The sequence below is a fragment of the Arvicola amphibius genome, chromosome 3, assembly GCF_903992535.2.
Source record: "Arvicola amphibius chromosome 3, mArvAmp1.2, whole genome shotgun sequence".
Lineage (NCBI taxonomy): Eukaryota > Metazoa > Chordata > Mammalia > Rodentia > Cricetidae > Arvicola > Arvicola amphibius.
In genome coordinates this window covers 72044839-72058739 of record NC_052049.1, presented here as the reverse complement: position 1 = coordinate 72058739, position 13901 = coordinate 72044839, and the positions used below count along the sequence as shown (strand labels likewise).

The window sequence follows — 13901 nt, the reverse complement described above, 5'->3', positions numbered from 1 at the left end:
TTAGGACTTTATTATTGATAAACAGAATTATTTCTTTTATAAATTATTTTATTGAACATTTTTATAACTCTTCAATCAGTTATAATTCATTAGTAACATTTCTTCTTTTAATCATTGTAGGCTTCTAGATCAAAGTTTTAAGGGAGAGATAATAAAAACTCAGGAATTTCCACATATTCTCATACTCATTGGCAGAAACCCAGTGGGGTATCCATTAGCCTGGAAATTTCTGAGGGAAAATTGGAATAAACTTGTACAAAAGTAAGTAATGCCAAAAATTGTGGTGGGACTGAATGCATTCTTTTACACCCCTACCCCAAGTGTGTGTTTAATCTTTGTTCTTTATATGAAGGAGTATCTTAGGTTGAAGATAACTTTTCAAATTAAAATATCCCTATGTAATTTAAAACCTGAGCCCATTGCTAACCCATACTCAGTGATGTTTTCTACCTGATCTGCCTCTTCCTGTACTCCTTCACCTGCCTGAAGCCTCCCTCCTGCAAGGTCAGTGTAGCTTTCCCTAACTCTTACAGCAGTGTATAGAGCTGTCATTTCCCTTAGGTTCTTAATCTTAATTAACCTTGATATGGATTACATTTTACAAATAGATTGTTGAAATGCTATAGGATATATAAGACACTTAACATTTAAATTGAATGGACAGCTTCTGTCATTTCTAGGTTTGAACTTGGCTCAGCAACTATAGCTCACATGGTTATGGGAACAACAGACCAGTTTTCCACCAGAGCACGTCTTGAAGAGGTAAGGGGCATGTGTGTGAGAAATTCCTTCTTTTGAACTTAAGTATCAGTTAGCTATTATAAAAGAGCAGGAACACATTTGTGGTATTTTGAGACTGAATCTTGTCATTTGATACAAGTTTTGAGTTCCCGTGTATATGCCTCTCATGAGACAAGCTTTGTTCTGCAATTAAAAACTTGGATTTTTCCAGGTTTTGTGGCATACACATTTAATCCAAGCACTCTGGAGACAGCAGCAAGCAGATATCTCCGAGTTAAAAGTCAGCCTAATCTACAAAACAAATTCCAGGCTAGTTAGAATTACATAGTGACATCTTGTCTCAAAACAAAATGAAAACAACAAAAACTTTTCAACTTAAAAAAAATGACTCAACAAAATGAGCCCTTGTTTAGAGAAGTTAAAAGCAAATCCCAGAGGTGCAGATGGCTGAGGTGTTGAAAGAGGCAGAGAGGGCCCAGGTGCTTCGGTATCCAAAATCATGTTTCTATTCTCAATTATAACATCATGTACTTCCCAAAAGAATCTTAGGCATCTATAAGATCAATTTGTAAAATAAATATCAAAGAATGGAAAGCTGCAAGGAAGACAGGAGATAAGTAGATGAGGAACTTACACTGAAGATTCCTATTGCAATGACATTTGACAGTTATTATGGAGCTTCCCTGTGGTCAGGCAAAAATAAGAAATTGTTCTGAAACTGTCTGGTAAGATAGAATGAGAATGCATATATAAGTTCTACAAAAAGAGACATTCTTCCACCCTTCTAAGCAGAGAGGCATGTCTGAATTGGGTACGCAGCTGGATCTGTGTGGCAGAAGACACAGTCTGGGGTCAGGAGAACTGGTAAAGGCTGGCTTTGATAGAGCTTCTGTACAAGTCCACATTTCAGACGTGACATCACAATGGGCTCTTTGAGGATAATGAAATATTTCAAACAATAAGTGAAGTGAAATTATTGATGTCTTAGTGTTGATGAGTACCCACAGTGACAAGGAATCAATCTTGTGTTCTACAGCAGTACACAGAGCTGAAGCACAGGGCAGGGCACAGAGAAGGGAGTCTCTTCTCTTCCCCAGAAACTGGACTCTCATGTCATTTTTAAACAATTCTGTATCATTTCTCACTGGAACTTGATCTTTCTAAGAGTCACACTTTCTCCTACCTGCTATTGGAGAACTTATAACATGGTATTAAGATACAGGTTTTTGAGGAGTTAGCTGTCTGGAATTCATGCTAAATAAAAAAAAAAAATACATCGTGGCCTATACTTGCTTCCTAACTACAAATAAGAGATTAATAATACTGAAAATTTATGGGTTATTATTAAGAACCCTTGAAGGTGAAAGGAAATAGTACAATTGTCAGTGCTTTGGTAAAGGCAGCCTATCTATATCATTTGAGCTTAAGAGTTGAGATACCTAGGGATGCAACAAGAACAAAGATACATTTTGAGGAGAGAGTGGTGTAGTCTCTTATCTATCTCTCAGGAAGTGTGGGCAACTCTATGTAGATATTGGCAAAATATTGGCAAAGTTTGGAATCTTACCACCATAACTTGTTAAGAGCCCCATTCCTCATAGTGTTGGCAGTAATATAGGCCAGACCCCAAAGACAGACTGCATTTATAGCATCAATAATGTTTTCCATGGCAAAGAAAACATTGCACATTCTGTCTTTCAGATATCATATTTAAAACTTAAGTCTGCATCTCTGTATAACAGAATTCATATTAAATAGACATAGTCAATTAAACCTTAATTATGAAATGGTATATGCAAAGCATTTTAAAGTCTGGCAACTGTGAATAAATAAAAGAGCTACAGAAATAAAAGAAGCTGAAATCATGTGTCATGAGCTCATTTTGTGTAGTTCAGACTTAAGTTATATGTAATCTTATCCAGACCTCTTGGACTTCTTTCTATATAGAATGTTACCCAATGCTGGAATCTGGCTTGACTTTTCTTTTAACTGGCCTTAAATAACCATTTGCTTAATGCAACAAACTAATGCTTTTAAAATTCACTTTTTCTTCCCAAGGTAAAAGGATTCTTTAGCTCCTTGAAAGAAAATGGTTCTCAGCTCCGTTGTGTTCAACAAGCCATTGAGGCCATTGAGGAAAACATACGATGGATGGATAAGAATTTTGAAAAAATCAGGCTATGGCTGCAAAAGGAGAAGTTGGAAATGTGACAGTTTGTTTCTTGTCAAGTTCCTGTGATTTATAATCAGCAAAATTTTGTTCAATTTGAGTATTTTCAAGCTAAAGATGGTTGTTTTGGTTCCCACTGAAGATATTTTCTTATTTCATTTGACTTGAAAATGTCTGAGAAAAGTTTGCCTTCAATGTCTGTTGCTGCCGTGGGTCTGACTAAGATGTGGCCCTGCTGTGTAAACTCAAGTGCCCAGTTCCTTGGCACAGAAAAGCCAAAGGGCTTCTTCTCATTCATACTTTATGCTTCCACCACACAGGTCTCAAACCCCTGTGCCTTCTGTGTCAGTCATTCATCAATGTCTCTGCAAGACTGTGGATAGTCTTGAAATTGGCAGTGTGCCAGCCCTCCTATTGCTCTCCCTAAATCTACTGTCCACCCTGTCTTCCTGGCTGCATGTATGGGTGTTGCCTTGCAGGGTCCAGTTAACCAGGCATCCTTGCCCTCTGGGTTTTTACTGATAGACAACTCTAGGAGTTTGGAGTTGGAATCCAGGAGGGAGGGGGTAGAAGTTTTACTTCTGAGATAGCCTTCTTTTCCACACAGTCCTTTTCTATTTGTTGTCTGTAGTAATTGCCTCCTCCTTGTGCATTCAGGACAAGGGAAAGAGCAGGAACATGGTGATACCTGTCATGGTAGTACTGGTTATTTTTACACACCCTACTTGAACTTTTGTAAAAATGTGCATTTAGAACCTTCCTTAGATAAGTCAAATATGAGAGCCACATACTTCCTTTGGAACCTCACTTCTGGAAAAAAAAACAACAACAGTGCACTCAGGTCTGTATCAGAAATACCCTTCATTTTAAGATATACTGGAAAGTCACTGATCCTTAAGTAGGGAATAGTGTTTTAAATTCTGAAGAACTCACATTGGCACTTACTGCAAATACATCTTTGAGGACTCATCAAGAAAGGATAATAAGAATAACATGCTTATATTAGTATAAGGAAAGAATTCTTTAAGTCTTATATAAGAATTTTTAGATGTTTAGCATAAATTACAGGATAAATGAATATAACCAATAGGAATGATGTTAAAATAAAATGCTGTAATATATGATGGAAAAGAGAGATTTTAGGGGTGGGGAGCTCAACTATCATATTTTCATTGCTCTAACAAAATGTCTGAGGTAATCAGCTTAAATGAGAAAAGATTTTGTCTCAGTGTTTTTAGCCTAAGGCTTGCTGGCTCTGTTGTTACTGGTCTATGGTAAGATACTATGGCCACCATAACAGTTATCAGGGAAGAATGGTTACCCAGTAGTGGCCAGAAAATAGAAGGACCCGAGAGGTGTCTGGGGACACCGTGTACTGTATCACAGCATACTGTCAAAGCCATACTCCCACAGACTAGACCTATTTCCTCCAACTAACACCTACCTCCTAATAGCCCATTCAAGTATGAAGTCATAAATAAATTGGTGACTGCAAATGGATTAACCTACTAAGGAGCTGAACCCTCATGATCCAGTCCCCTCTTTTACTATTCTTCAACATGTGAGTCTCCTGGAGGGACACTTCATATCCAAACCACAACAAATGTGTTTACAATTCTATTTTTTATATTGACTGCATATGAAGGCTTGAGAATAAAATAAAAATAATCCACTAATAATTTTTTTCCATAGAGTACATCTAAAAAAGAACATACAGCCAAGACTTTCCTGTAAAATATTTTCCTTTAATTGCATTTTATATCTTGATTAAAGAAACATAAATACTGATTTGGTCACTTTTATGTTTGGAAAATCTCATTTCCTAAACAGATAAAATGTTACATGTGCAGCAGCTGTTTGGTGATAAAATCCACCTTTTCTTTACTCCAAAGGAAGTAGCTGCAATTATTTTCTTTCGACCAAATGAATTTAAAAATAAAAGGTAAAAAGAGAATAAAAAAGGACTTCTTTAGATCCCATGGCTTATGCAAGTCACTGTGAGTTACCATCAAATGCCCAATTCTTGCGGATATTCCCAATTAAGAAAAGTATTTTAGGTACCTTAAGTGTACATGAGATTTTACAGGTACTCTTAAATTTATGTTATTTTGTTACATCATTTAAGAATATTTCTATATGTGCATGGACATTTGTATACTACAGACATAGCCTTGGAGGTGTATTTGTCAATGTCAAAGGTTTTGGCGTATTTTTAGAAACAAAAGGAACAAACATCTATACTGCCCAGATTCAAGTATTAGACACCAATAGGTTCAAATCTCTCAGGCAGTATATTCTTTTCTTGTCAGTGCCTTGAAAACAGAACAGTGACCACCCTTTTTATAGAACTAGGAATTCAACACTTGTGTGGGTAGAATTTGACATCTAAATGGTGCATGTACTTTTGGAGACAGTTACAAATATCACATTCAATTTAAATATTTTTACTTTTGCTTGGTCTTACCTGCCGCCCCTCCCCCCCCAGGAATTACTGGTGATGTTAGTTATGTTTAGTAAAGTTAATTAAATCCTAATAAAATCTTTTTATTTGTAGCAAAGAAGGCTGTCATCTTTGGAAACAAGAAAGATGTCTGGTTTATATACCTGACATCTTTTCCAGCATTCAGTGCTAAGAAATATAGATGGAAATTTTTTTTATCAAATTTCCATCATTGATACTACTGCAGTGCTCAGAAAAATCTGAGATACTATTCAAAGATGTTAGGATACCTTAACCTATTTTGATATAGAAGCAGATTTTAAATTTCAGTATATACATACTGTGTGTGTACATTATTTTTAAAGAAATTCATTTTTGTGTTTCATAAATTTGACTCCTATAAAGCCACATATAGACAATGTGGCAAATCTCTCTAAGCAAATGATTGCAATCTGGGGTTCATGTAGAGAGTGGAACCACAGTTTAATGCTATGGTAAACCAATAAAGTTCAAACCAAATGAGTATTCTAAGAATCCAAACTTTATTGCTGAAACTTGCTGTGCACTGACAACACTAGCCTGTGCTTTGCTCTTCTGCTGACTTAATTCAAGTCTTAGTGTGTCCTCTCTGTCTCAAGTCTCTTCTGTCCTCATTCCTAGTAAAGGAGAGATCAGGTACGAAAGATTGGTGTTCCCTGATTTACCCAGGTTATCTATCATTAATTTATTACTAGCAGCGCTAAAGGAGTTATGTGCCCAATATACAATATTTTATATTTGACTTATCAACATTAACCCAAAGATACATCAAATACAGTTCAAAAGCCCAAGAGAAAAAGAGGTAATAAGAAATCAGAATACTGACAAAAGATGAGAGCATTATTTTTCAAATGCTAAAAAAATTAAGTGCAAACCAAAAATACTAATGAGATTTACAGGCACTGAACGTATAATGTGCAAAAGTTTGCAAAGGTTTTCTGGTTTGTTTGGTTTTTTTTTTTTTTGGTGTTTTAAGAAACTATGAAATATGTTTCTTACAAATATAAAGCTTCCTTCTCCCACCTAAAGGTAATTAAAAATATTTGAAGTTTATCCATACTTATATAGCAACACAGGTGAACCAGAGAAATTCATTTTCTTTTTGAAAAAGAATAACAAACCAATGTTTAAGATGTCCAAAGACATCACAAATACCACTGTCTAGAAGCCACCCAAAAAACTGTCACCAAAGCCTTTGTTCTTCAAATCACCATCCACCATTTGAAAAATTTTTATTCAGATACCCTGAAAATACAAGGAAATACGATTAGTTTCTTAATATAGAATCCTCATTTAGCTCAGAGGATGTGCAGCAGCCCGAGGTGGTGTGCACTGCTCCTCTACAGAACTTGACATGGATCATGGGGAAAGCGGAGCCAATTTAACCCACATTTTTCTTTTAAAAGGTTCCCACTTCACATTTTCATTTGGGTGTTTATGCCACAGTGTGAATGTGGAAGTTAGAAGGTGACTTTTGTAGATCTACCATGTGGGTCCCAAGGATAAAACTTGGGTGGTCAGGTGCCAAGCATCTTTACCTGCTCAGTCACCATGCCAGCACAAGGGGAGGCGAGCGAGAGAGAGAGAGAGAGGAGAGAGAAGAGAGAGAGAGTAAAGAAAGAAAGAAAGAAAGAAAGAAAGAAAGAAAGAAAGAAAGAAAGAAAGACAAGAAAGAAAGAAGGTGAGGGAGGGAGGGAGGGAGGGAGGGAGGGAGGGAGGGAGGGCGGGAGGGAGGGAGGGCGAGGAGGAGAAGAAGAAGAAGAAGAAAGAAAGACAGACGGGAGGGAGGGAGTGATAGGAGGAAGAAAGAACTCCCTCCCTACACTCCACTCCCTCCATCCCTCCCTCCCTCCCTCCCTCCCTCCCTCCCTCCCTCCCTCCGTCCCTCCTTCCTTCCTTCCTTTCTTGGCTTTGTTGGGTAAGCAGTTTCATTTTATGGCTTATAAGAAGGCCAGAGCCCATCTACTGAAGGATAGGTCAGAATCAATCATTGTTCTTTTGAAATTAACAAAGTTAAAAGTTTAAACTCTATGATTCCCAAACTCTATGGTTTCTACCACTCAGCATGACTCTTATTTCAGAAACCAATTAATTTTGCTACAAATTGTAATATATTAATTTGCTTTGCAACAAAAATCTGTACAATTATCAGGATTTCAAAGATTCTACTAGGTTCTGATATATGATTTTCTTTAAAAGTCTGAGTACTATAAAAGGTTTTTTGTTTTGTTTTTGTTTTTCATTTTTGATTTCCCAACACAGGCTTCTACGTATAGCCCTGGCTGTCCTGGAACTCACTCTGTAGACCATGCTGGCCTTGAATTTACAAAGATCCACCATCTTCTATCTCCTGAGTGGTGGAATTAAAGGTGTGTGCCACCACTACTCAGCTCTTAAAGAGCCCTTGATCACATAAATCTTGTTTTTAAATTCTAGTAGCACAATAATTCTTTTAGTGCCTTTTAGAGAATGGAATGCTTTGAACTTTGCACCATTTCCCGAGAGTAGGCCACAACAAGTATGAAATACTCAAGAGATAAACTTCATGTCTCTTCCCATAATGCAAGCTGCTAGAATGGACAGTTATTGCTATTTACAGTAAAAACTCAACTTACCAAATGTGTAACTTTAACTTTCCTTTTTGTCAGCCTTTGGACTGGATGCTTCTTCTGTCTTCTAAGGGGAAAGCAAAGGTAGAGTCAGTGCTTTCATTTCTAAATCAGTGCTAAACCACTGTTTCACCAGGAAAGTTTAATGAAAAAAAAGGCTCCTAAGGATTAAACAAACAAGTAGTAAAGAGGGTGGGGTGAGAGCTGGGGATAAAATTGCGTAGTCTATGTTTTTCTTCATTTGACACAAACACTCTGTCGTTTCCACTCAGGTTTTAAGTTATAAGCTATAAGTAGCCTTAAATCATCCTAAATTTTCCACTTTAAACTTTTTTTTTTATTGTCCATATAAGAAAACTTTCAAGTGCAGAAGTGTTTCTGGAATTAGGACAGTGTTTCACCATCCCACCATGACCCCATCTTTTTCTGCATTGGGAAGGGGCTGGCTGACTCATCTCCACTGTGTAGGGCAATTACATTTTCTGGTTTTCATAAATAGGTTGGTCAGGCACTTTTGTAATTATAATTAAAAGATAAGGGATAAATAATTTAACCTGAGACATAATATTCTTGTATCCTGTGATGAAATCAGTTACATAAAGACTTATTAGCTTGTTCGTAAGAAGTGCTGATGAATCAATGAAAAATAGAGGCCATGAATTCGGAAGAGAGCAAGGGAGGATATATTGGAAAGTTTGGAAGGACTGGGAAGGGCGCATTGATTTAATTATAATCTCAAAAAGAAAAGAGTAACTAGTCTATTAGGGTCTTTTATTTTCATTATGGTCCAAATAAAGATTATAGTTATTTAAAATAAAACATACATAGAATTGGAAGGAACTTAAAAATCGTTTGAGCCAATATCTATCTCTGACTCCAGCTTGAGAAAATTTAGTGATAGGAGATGTGCAACCATTATGCTACATATGCCAAGTTCTCAACACTTAGCTTAAACCTTAACTTCCACCCATTAGTTTTCACCCTACTTTGCACAACACAGAAAGTTAGGTACTGCTATATGAACTGGATATTAAATGCCCCTTAAGAACCATGTGTAAGTCTTGGGGGTGCTGTCGACTTTTACAAGGCAGGGCCTTGTAAGATCTTCTTAGGCCAGCAATTGGGGGTGTGACCATATCTCATCTGTATATCCCATCTCTTCTGTGTTTCCTGACTTATGAAGTGAGGAACAGATTCCTATTTTAAAGCACTGCCTCATGAGAGGAACAAAGCAATATGATAATCGATCATAAGATGGATTTTCTCTTTGTAACATAACTATCTCAAGTATACAGTGACATGATGTTGGTCATTATATGGATTGTCTTATTATTTACTATCCTCCCTCCCAAACACCATCCAATTAATACTGTGAAAATTCTGTCTTCCCTATCTTTATAAATTACCTCTGTCCTAGTTAGAGCCCTGTCAACTTAACATCCTAGAGGCAGCTGAGAAGGGATTCTCAGCTGAGAGATTGTTCAGTCCAGACTGTTTTATGAGCATGTCAGTAGAGGACTATCTTGTAATTGATGTAAGAGGGCTGAGCCCACTGTAAGTAGCATTAGTCCCTGGAAAAGTGAGCCTGGCTCAGCAAGAGTCTGTGAAAGAGCTACCAAGTAATCTTACATCCATAGTTTCTGCTTCAAGTTTCTGCTAGAGTTCCTGATTTTTCTCAATGACTGATTGTGATCTGGAAGTGTAAGCCAAACAAACTCTTTTTTCCATTAAGGTACTTTTTGGTCCTGGTGTTATAGTACCTGAAATCAAACTAGAATAATCTTCATGTTATAAAATTTATGTAAATCACATGCTCTGGTGGTACAGTAATAAAAGCAAACCACATGCTATTTGAACTGTTTGAAGGTCACATTTCATTTATATTTTCAAAGCACGAATTACTTAAAAACATTATATATACATACATATACAATATATATTTCTATCTTTAAAGTTTCAACTTAAATAACTTTTAGAATTTTTAAAAAAATTTATGTGTACTGGTATTTTTCCTGCATGTATGTCTGTATACCACATGCATGCCTGGTGCCTCCAGAGGCTGGAACAGCATTCTGTTCCTTGGAACAGGAATTATAGATGGTTGTGAGTTACATGTGGGTGTTGAGAACCAAATGCAGATCCCCAGAAACAGTGCTTTTAAGAGCTCAGTCATTGCTCCAGCCCCCAAGAGATGAATTTTTTATTTACTTATCAGTCTGTCCGTCATCCATCCATCCATCCATCCATCCATCTATCTTTTTAGTAAGGCATGGGGATAGTTATTACTTAAAAGTCTTTCTCTCTAAATAGCTTACAACATCAAGCTATAGCTAACAGGTAAATATTACTTCCTTGCAATTGTTAAAGAAATACTGATATATTTATGGCACGTTTACCTTGGTGGAGTTCTTTGTTTTTACTCCATTCTTGGGTGCTTTGGAACTTGAACCCATCTTCTTGCTCTTCTCCTAAAACAATGGAAATGTAATGAGGCTACTGCCATCATCAGTCTATGGAGACATTGGTCATTAGATGAATCCATGCTACTCCTGTTAACAGCCTGCACACCCCCAACTTAACTGAATAAAAATGAGTAGCTTGGAACTAATCTTTAAAATAACTGACTATACCCATATTTTAGTCAGAACATAAAAAAGGCTAATAAAGAGAGAACTGTGGGTTACACTGGTGCTTAATATGTCCTATCATTTCATGCGAACCTCAAATGTATCCCCACAATTTTCTTTTAGAAAACCAGAGGTTAAAAAAATTAGAGTCAGGCAGAAAACCCATTGTTTTCTCCCATTAATATATGTTAGTAAGATGAAAACAAATGTATAATTCAACTGTTGTGGTGCACTTAACCTATAAAGCACATCTCATAAATCACACAACAGGAAGGGTGGATATTGCAGTCTGTTTGCTGCTGTCTTGGCTGCATTAAACCTAACTCATGATCATGTTCTCTACACCAACTGATTTAATTTACAGACTCTCTCAGCCTCCTGCTTCTCTCTTCTGGAAACACCTAATTCATGATTCTGTCTCCTTTCCTTTCCTCTTTTTTCCCTTGTCCCCCTTCACTTTATTTTCCCATTCATTATCCCCTTCTTTTTCTCCACTCTGTTCCAATCTATTCTTTCCTATTTCCTCTTCTTTGATAAATATCCTATGTTTTTGCATGAAGGCTATACAGCTTTCAAATGTAACAGTTTCTATGGTTAGATTCATTTCTCTGCTAACAACTGAAAACATGGGTTTGGGATTTTTTGTTTTCCTTCATGACACATAAAAGTCAACGTAAGAAAAGAAGAGCACTGATTTTGTTTTTGTTTTTTTTGTTTTTGTTTTCAGAGACAATGTTAAGGAAAATAAAGAGATATCCTAACTACAAACAAATTACATTATGAACAGGACATGTGAAACATCTGTCTCTTCCCTGTAGGAGTTCTTATTAAACATTATTAAACAATGTATTTTGTGTCATCATAAGGAAATAAACTTTAATGTCTAGGAAAAAAGGATTATTCTATTAATTTTACACTGTAAAAATCACATAGATATATACATACATGCTCATGGGTATTTCAAAGAAATCAGTATGAAAAAACACAGTACCTTTGCTGTATTCTGTGATGTCTCTGCAGTTGAGGGGCAGCTATCAAAATCTTCTGAGAGGGCGTCAATGGGGTCCTGGTCATGAGCAGGCTTCTAGGGTATTAGTAGAGCCACATAGAGATTATCATCTCATGTTCTTAACAGTAAAACACGTTTAAGAAGAAAAGCTTACTGGTGTTTATTTCCCTAAAACACTACACTACATAAAGGAGACATGAAGCATGAAAACCTAAGCATCCTTATTTTCTCCTATTCTTTTTCTTGGGACAGTGAGGGGGACAGTCTCATGTAGGCTGAGCCAATCTTAAACTCACCGTGAACCTCTTATTTTTCCATGTTCCTTATCAAGAGTTGGGATTATAAGCATGGACCACTATGTTAGGTCCATCTTACACTCTTTACTACAAGTTTTCTCACTCAGAAAGCTGGTACTATTTTTAAATGGCTCTTGTGAGAAATAAATTGGAGTTAGTAATATAGGCCTATCTGCACACATTGTCACAGGACAAAAATATTTAACAACGTTTAGCTTCTTTAAAGCTTAAAAAAGGCTATACCTATATGAAAAACAACAAAAGTATACATCATAGTATTACCTTTGATTTCTTTGTAGGTGGCTTCTCTGGTTTGTCCTTAAAAATAAGGTAGACTTTCGATTAACCACAATCTCTTTGTACAGGCTCACTTAGTCATAGACAGTATGTTTAGAATTCAAGGACTGTACAGAATTGATAACCTTAGCACCTAACCCAGATCTCTACCAGATCTTACTTTCACAGCCCTTTCAGTAGTCACGGGGATACAAGGATTTGATTCTGGAAGTGGCACACAGATTATGTAGAAATTGTCTGCCACTAGATAATAAAATTTATATCCACTTGAGCTATATGAGCTACATGCCTTGCCCTCTTTTATTTGTTTTTTTATTGTTTGTTGCTGTTGTTTTGCTTTCTTTAAAAACACTAAATTGCCTTGGCTTGTCTTGAACTTCCAATGCTTCTTCTATAGGTCTGCACCAAGCCTGATGCTCATTGTATTTTCAAAGATTATAAGTACCACTAACATATAGGGCTTTTATCCATCGTAAAGCAAGGGCACTAAATGAAACACCTCCAATGATGGTAAGCAGATGATGTGGCAATATCAACATGGGGGAGGGTGAATGATAGCAGGATACAGAATTTCCAGGAATACTTAATGCAAGCAAAATGAAGGAGTCCTATTCCAGCAAACACTGAGACTTTGGTCAAGGAGGGGCTTTCCCACTGAGATTTCAGAGCATACAGATGGCACCTGGACTCCCTTGCTCTACTGATGAGCAGGCCTGAGAAGGATGATTCATCCATCCCCAAATAGAAAAGGGGAGGCAGTCAAATTGGCTTAAAGAAACAAAAGTTTAGAGATACTTTGCAAAAGAGAGGCCAAAATGTGGGGGAGTCTTGTTTACTTGCCCTCTCAGTTTGTTCACCACTGCCTCTCCTCTGGTTCCTTTACACACAGACTGCTTCCTTTGACATCTCATTGCTTCGGTCATTTTTAGAGACCGTTCTTGAAAAATTAACTCTTAACTATATATTCTTGGAATCATTATCAAGAGCCAAGAAGTACTACTCAACATCAGGGCTCAGAACAGGAGCAATAGGACTATTTTAAGAAGATACAGCAGAGGGTAGAAACCCTGCTTATCACCTCTGAAGAGACAGTAAAAGTACTGTCATGATGTGTTTTTATGCACGGTAAGAGTGAAGCTTCCATTCCCTTCCAGAGAAGGGAGAGCAGCGGCACGATCTAGAGTGTGTGCCTTAATTTACCTGCCCATCATTGTCCAGAAGATGCCTATACTCAGGTGGGATGGTGTCGTCTCTTTCTCCCAGTTTCTCTCTATGTTCTGCTTTAATTTTTTCCTATAAATATTAAAGAGAAAAAAAGGATGTTCATTTCTTTATTCACAATTCAAAGTGCAGACACTATAGCTATTGTATTTTCCTGAAGCAAAACTTAAACAAAGCAACAAAATGGATAGTAAGCAAGAGCTTCTGAAAATGTGAATATGCCCATATAAGTGGTCTAGTGGCTATCACTATCACTGCCGTGCTATGGGTTTGATTCCTGGTCAGGAAACCAACGTTGTAATATATTAAAAAAATGCCACGAAGAGAAGTCATGCCTTGCAACAAGGCTCACATAGCACATTTATTGGAAAAGAAGAGAGAAGGGGCAGAGATGGTGGCAGAGACCAGTCCCTGGAGACAAGAGTGGCAGAAGAGAAAGATAGAAAGGGAGA

General features: G+C 37.0%; 2 protein-coding genes across 17 annotated transcripts in view; one reads left to right on the top strand and one right to left on the bottom strand.

Moving 5' to 3' along the window:
- Window positions 1-3082, top strand: part of Erap1 (endoplasmic reticulum aminopeptidase 1) — a 42805-nt gene extending 39723 nt beyond the window's left edge. For all 3 annotated transcript variants that reach the window (XM_038321816.2, XM_038321814.2, XM_038321815.2), the window contains exons 17-19: window positions 121-261; window positions 681-762; window positions 2800-3082. In XM_038321816.2, the coding sequence (XP_038177744.1) occupies window positions 121-261; window positions 681-762; window positions 2800-2952 (376 nt within the window). In that variant the 3' untranslated portion in view covers window positions 2953-3082. The remainder of the gene's footprint in view (window positions 1-120; window positions 262-680; window positions 763-2799) is intronic.
- Window positions 3083-5874: 2792 nt separating this feature from the next.
- Cast (calpastatin) overlaps window positions 5875-13901 on the bottom strand; it is a 128358-nt gene continuing 120331 nt past the window's right edge. For all 14 annotated transcript variants that reach the window (XM_038321805.2, XM_038321807.2, XM_038321809.2 and 11 more), the window contains 6 exons: window positions 13429-13521; window positions 12214-12249; window positions 11618-11710; window positions 10396-10467; window positions 8006-8066; window positions 5875-6635 (listed from right to left, as the gene is read on the bottom strand). In XM_038321805.2, the coding sequence (XP_038177733.1) occupies window positions 8019-8066; window positions 10396-10467; window positions 11618-11710; window positions 12214-12249; window positions 13429-13521 (342 nt within the window). In that variant the 3' untranslated portion in view covers window positions 5875-6635; window positions 8006-8018. The remainder of the gene's footprint in view (window positions 6636-8005; window positions 8067-10395; window positions 10468-11617; window positions 11711-12213; window positions 12250-13428; window positions 13522-13901) is intronic.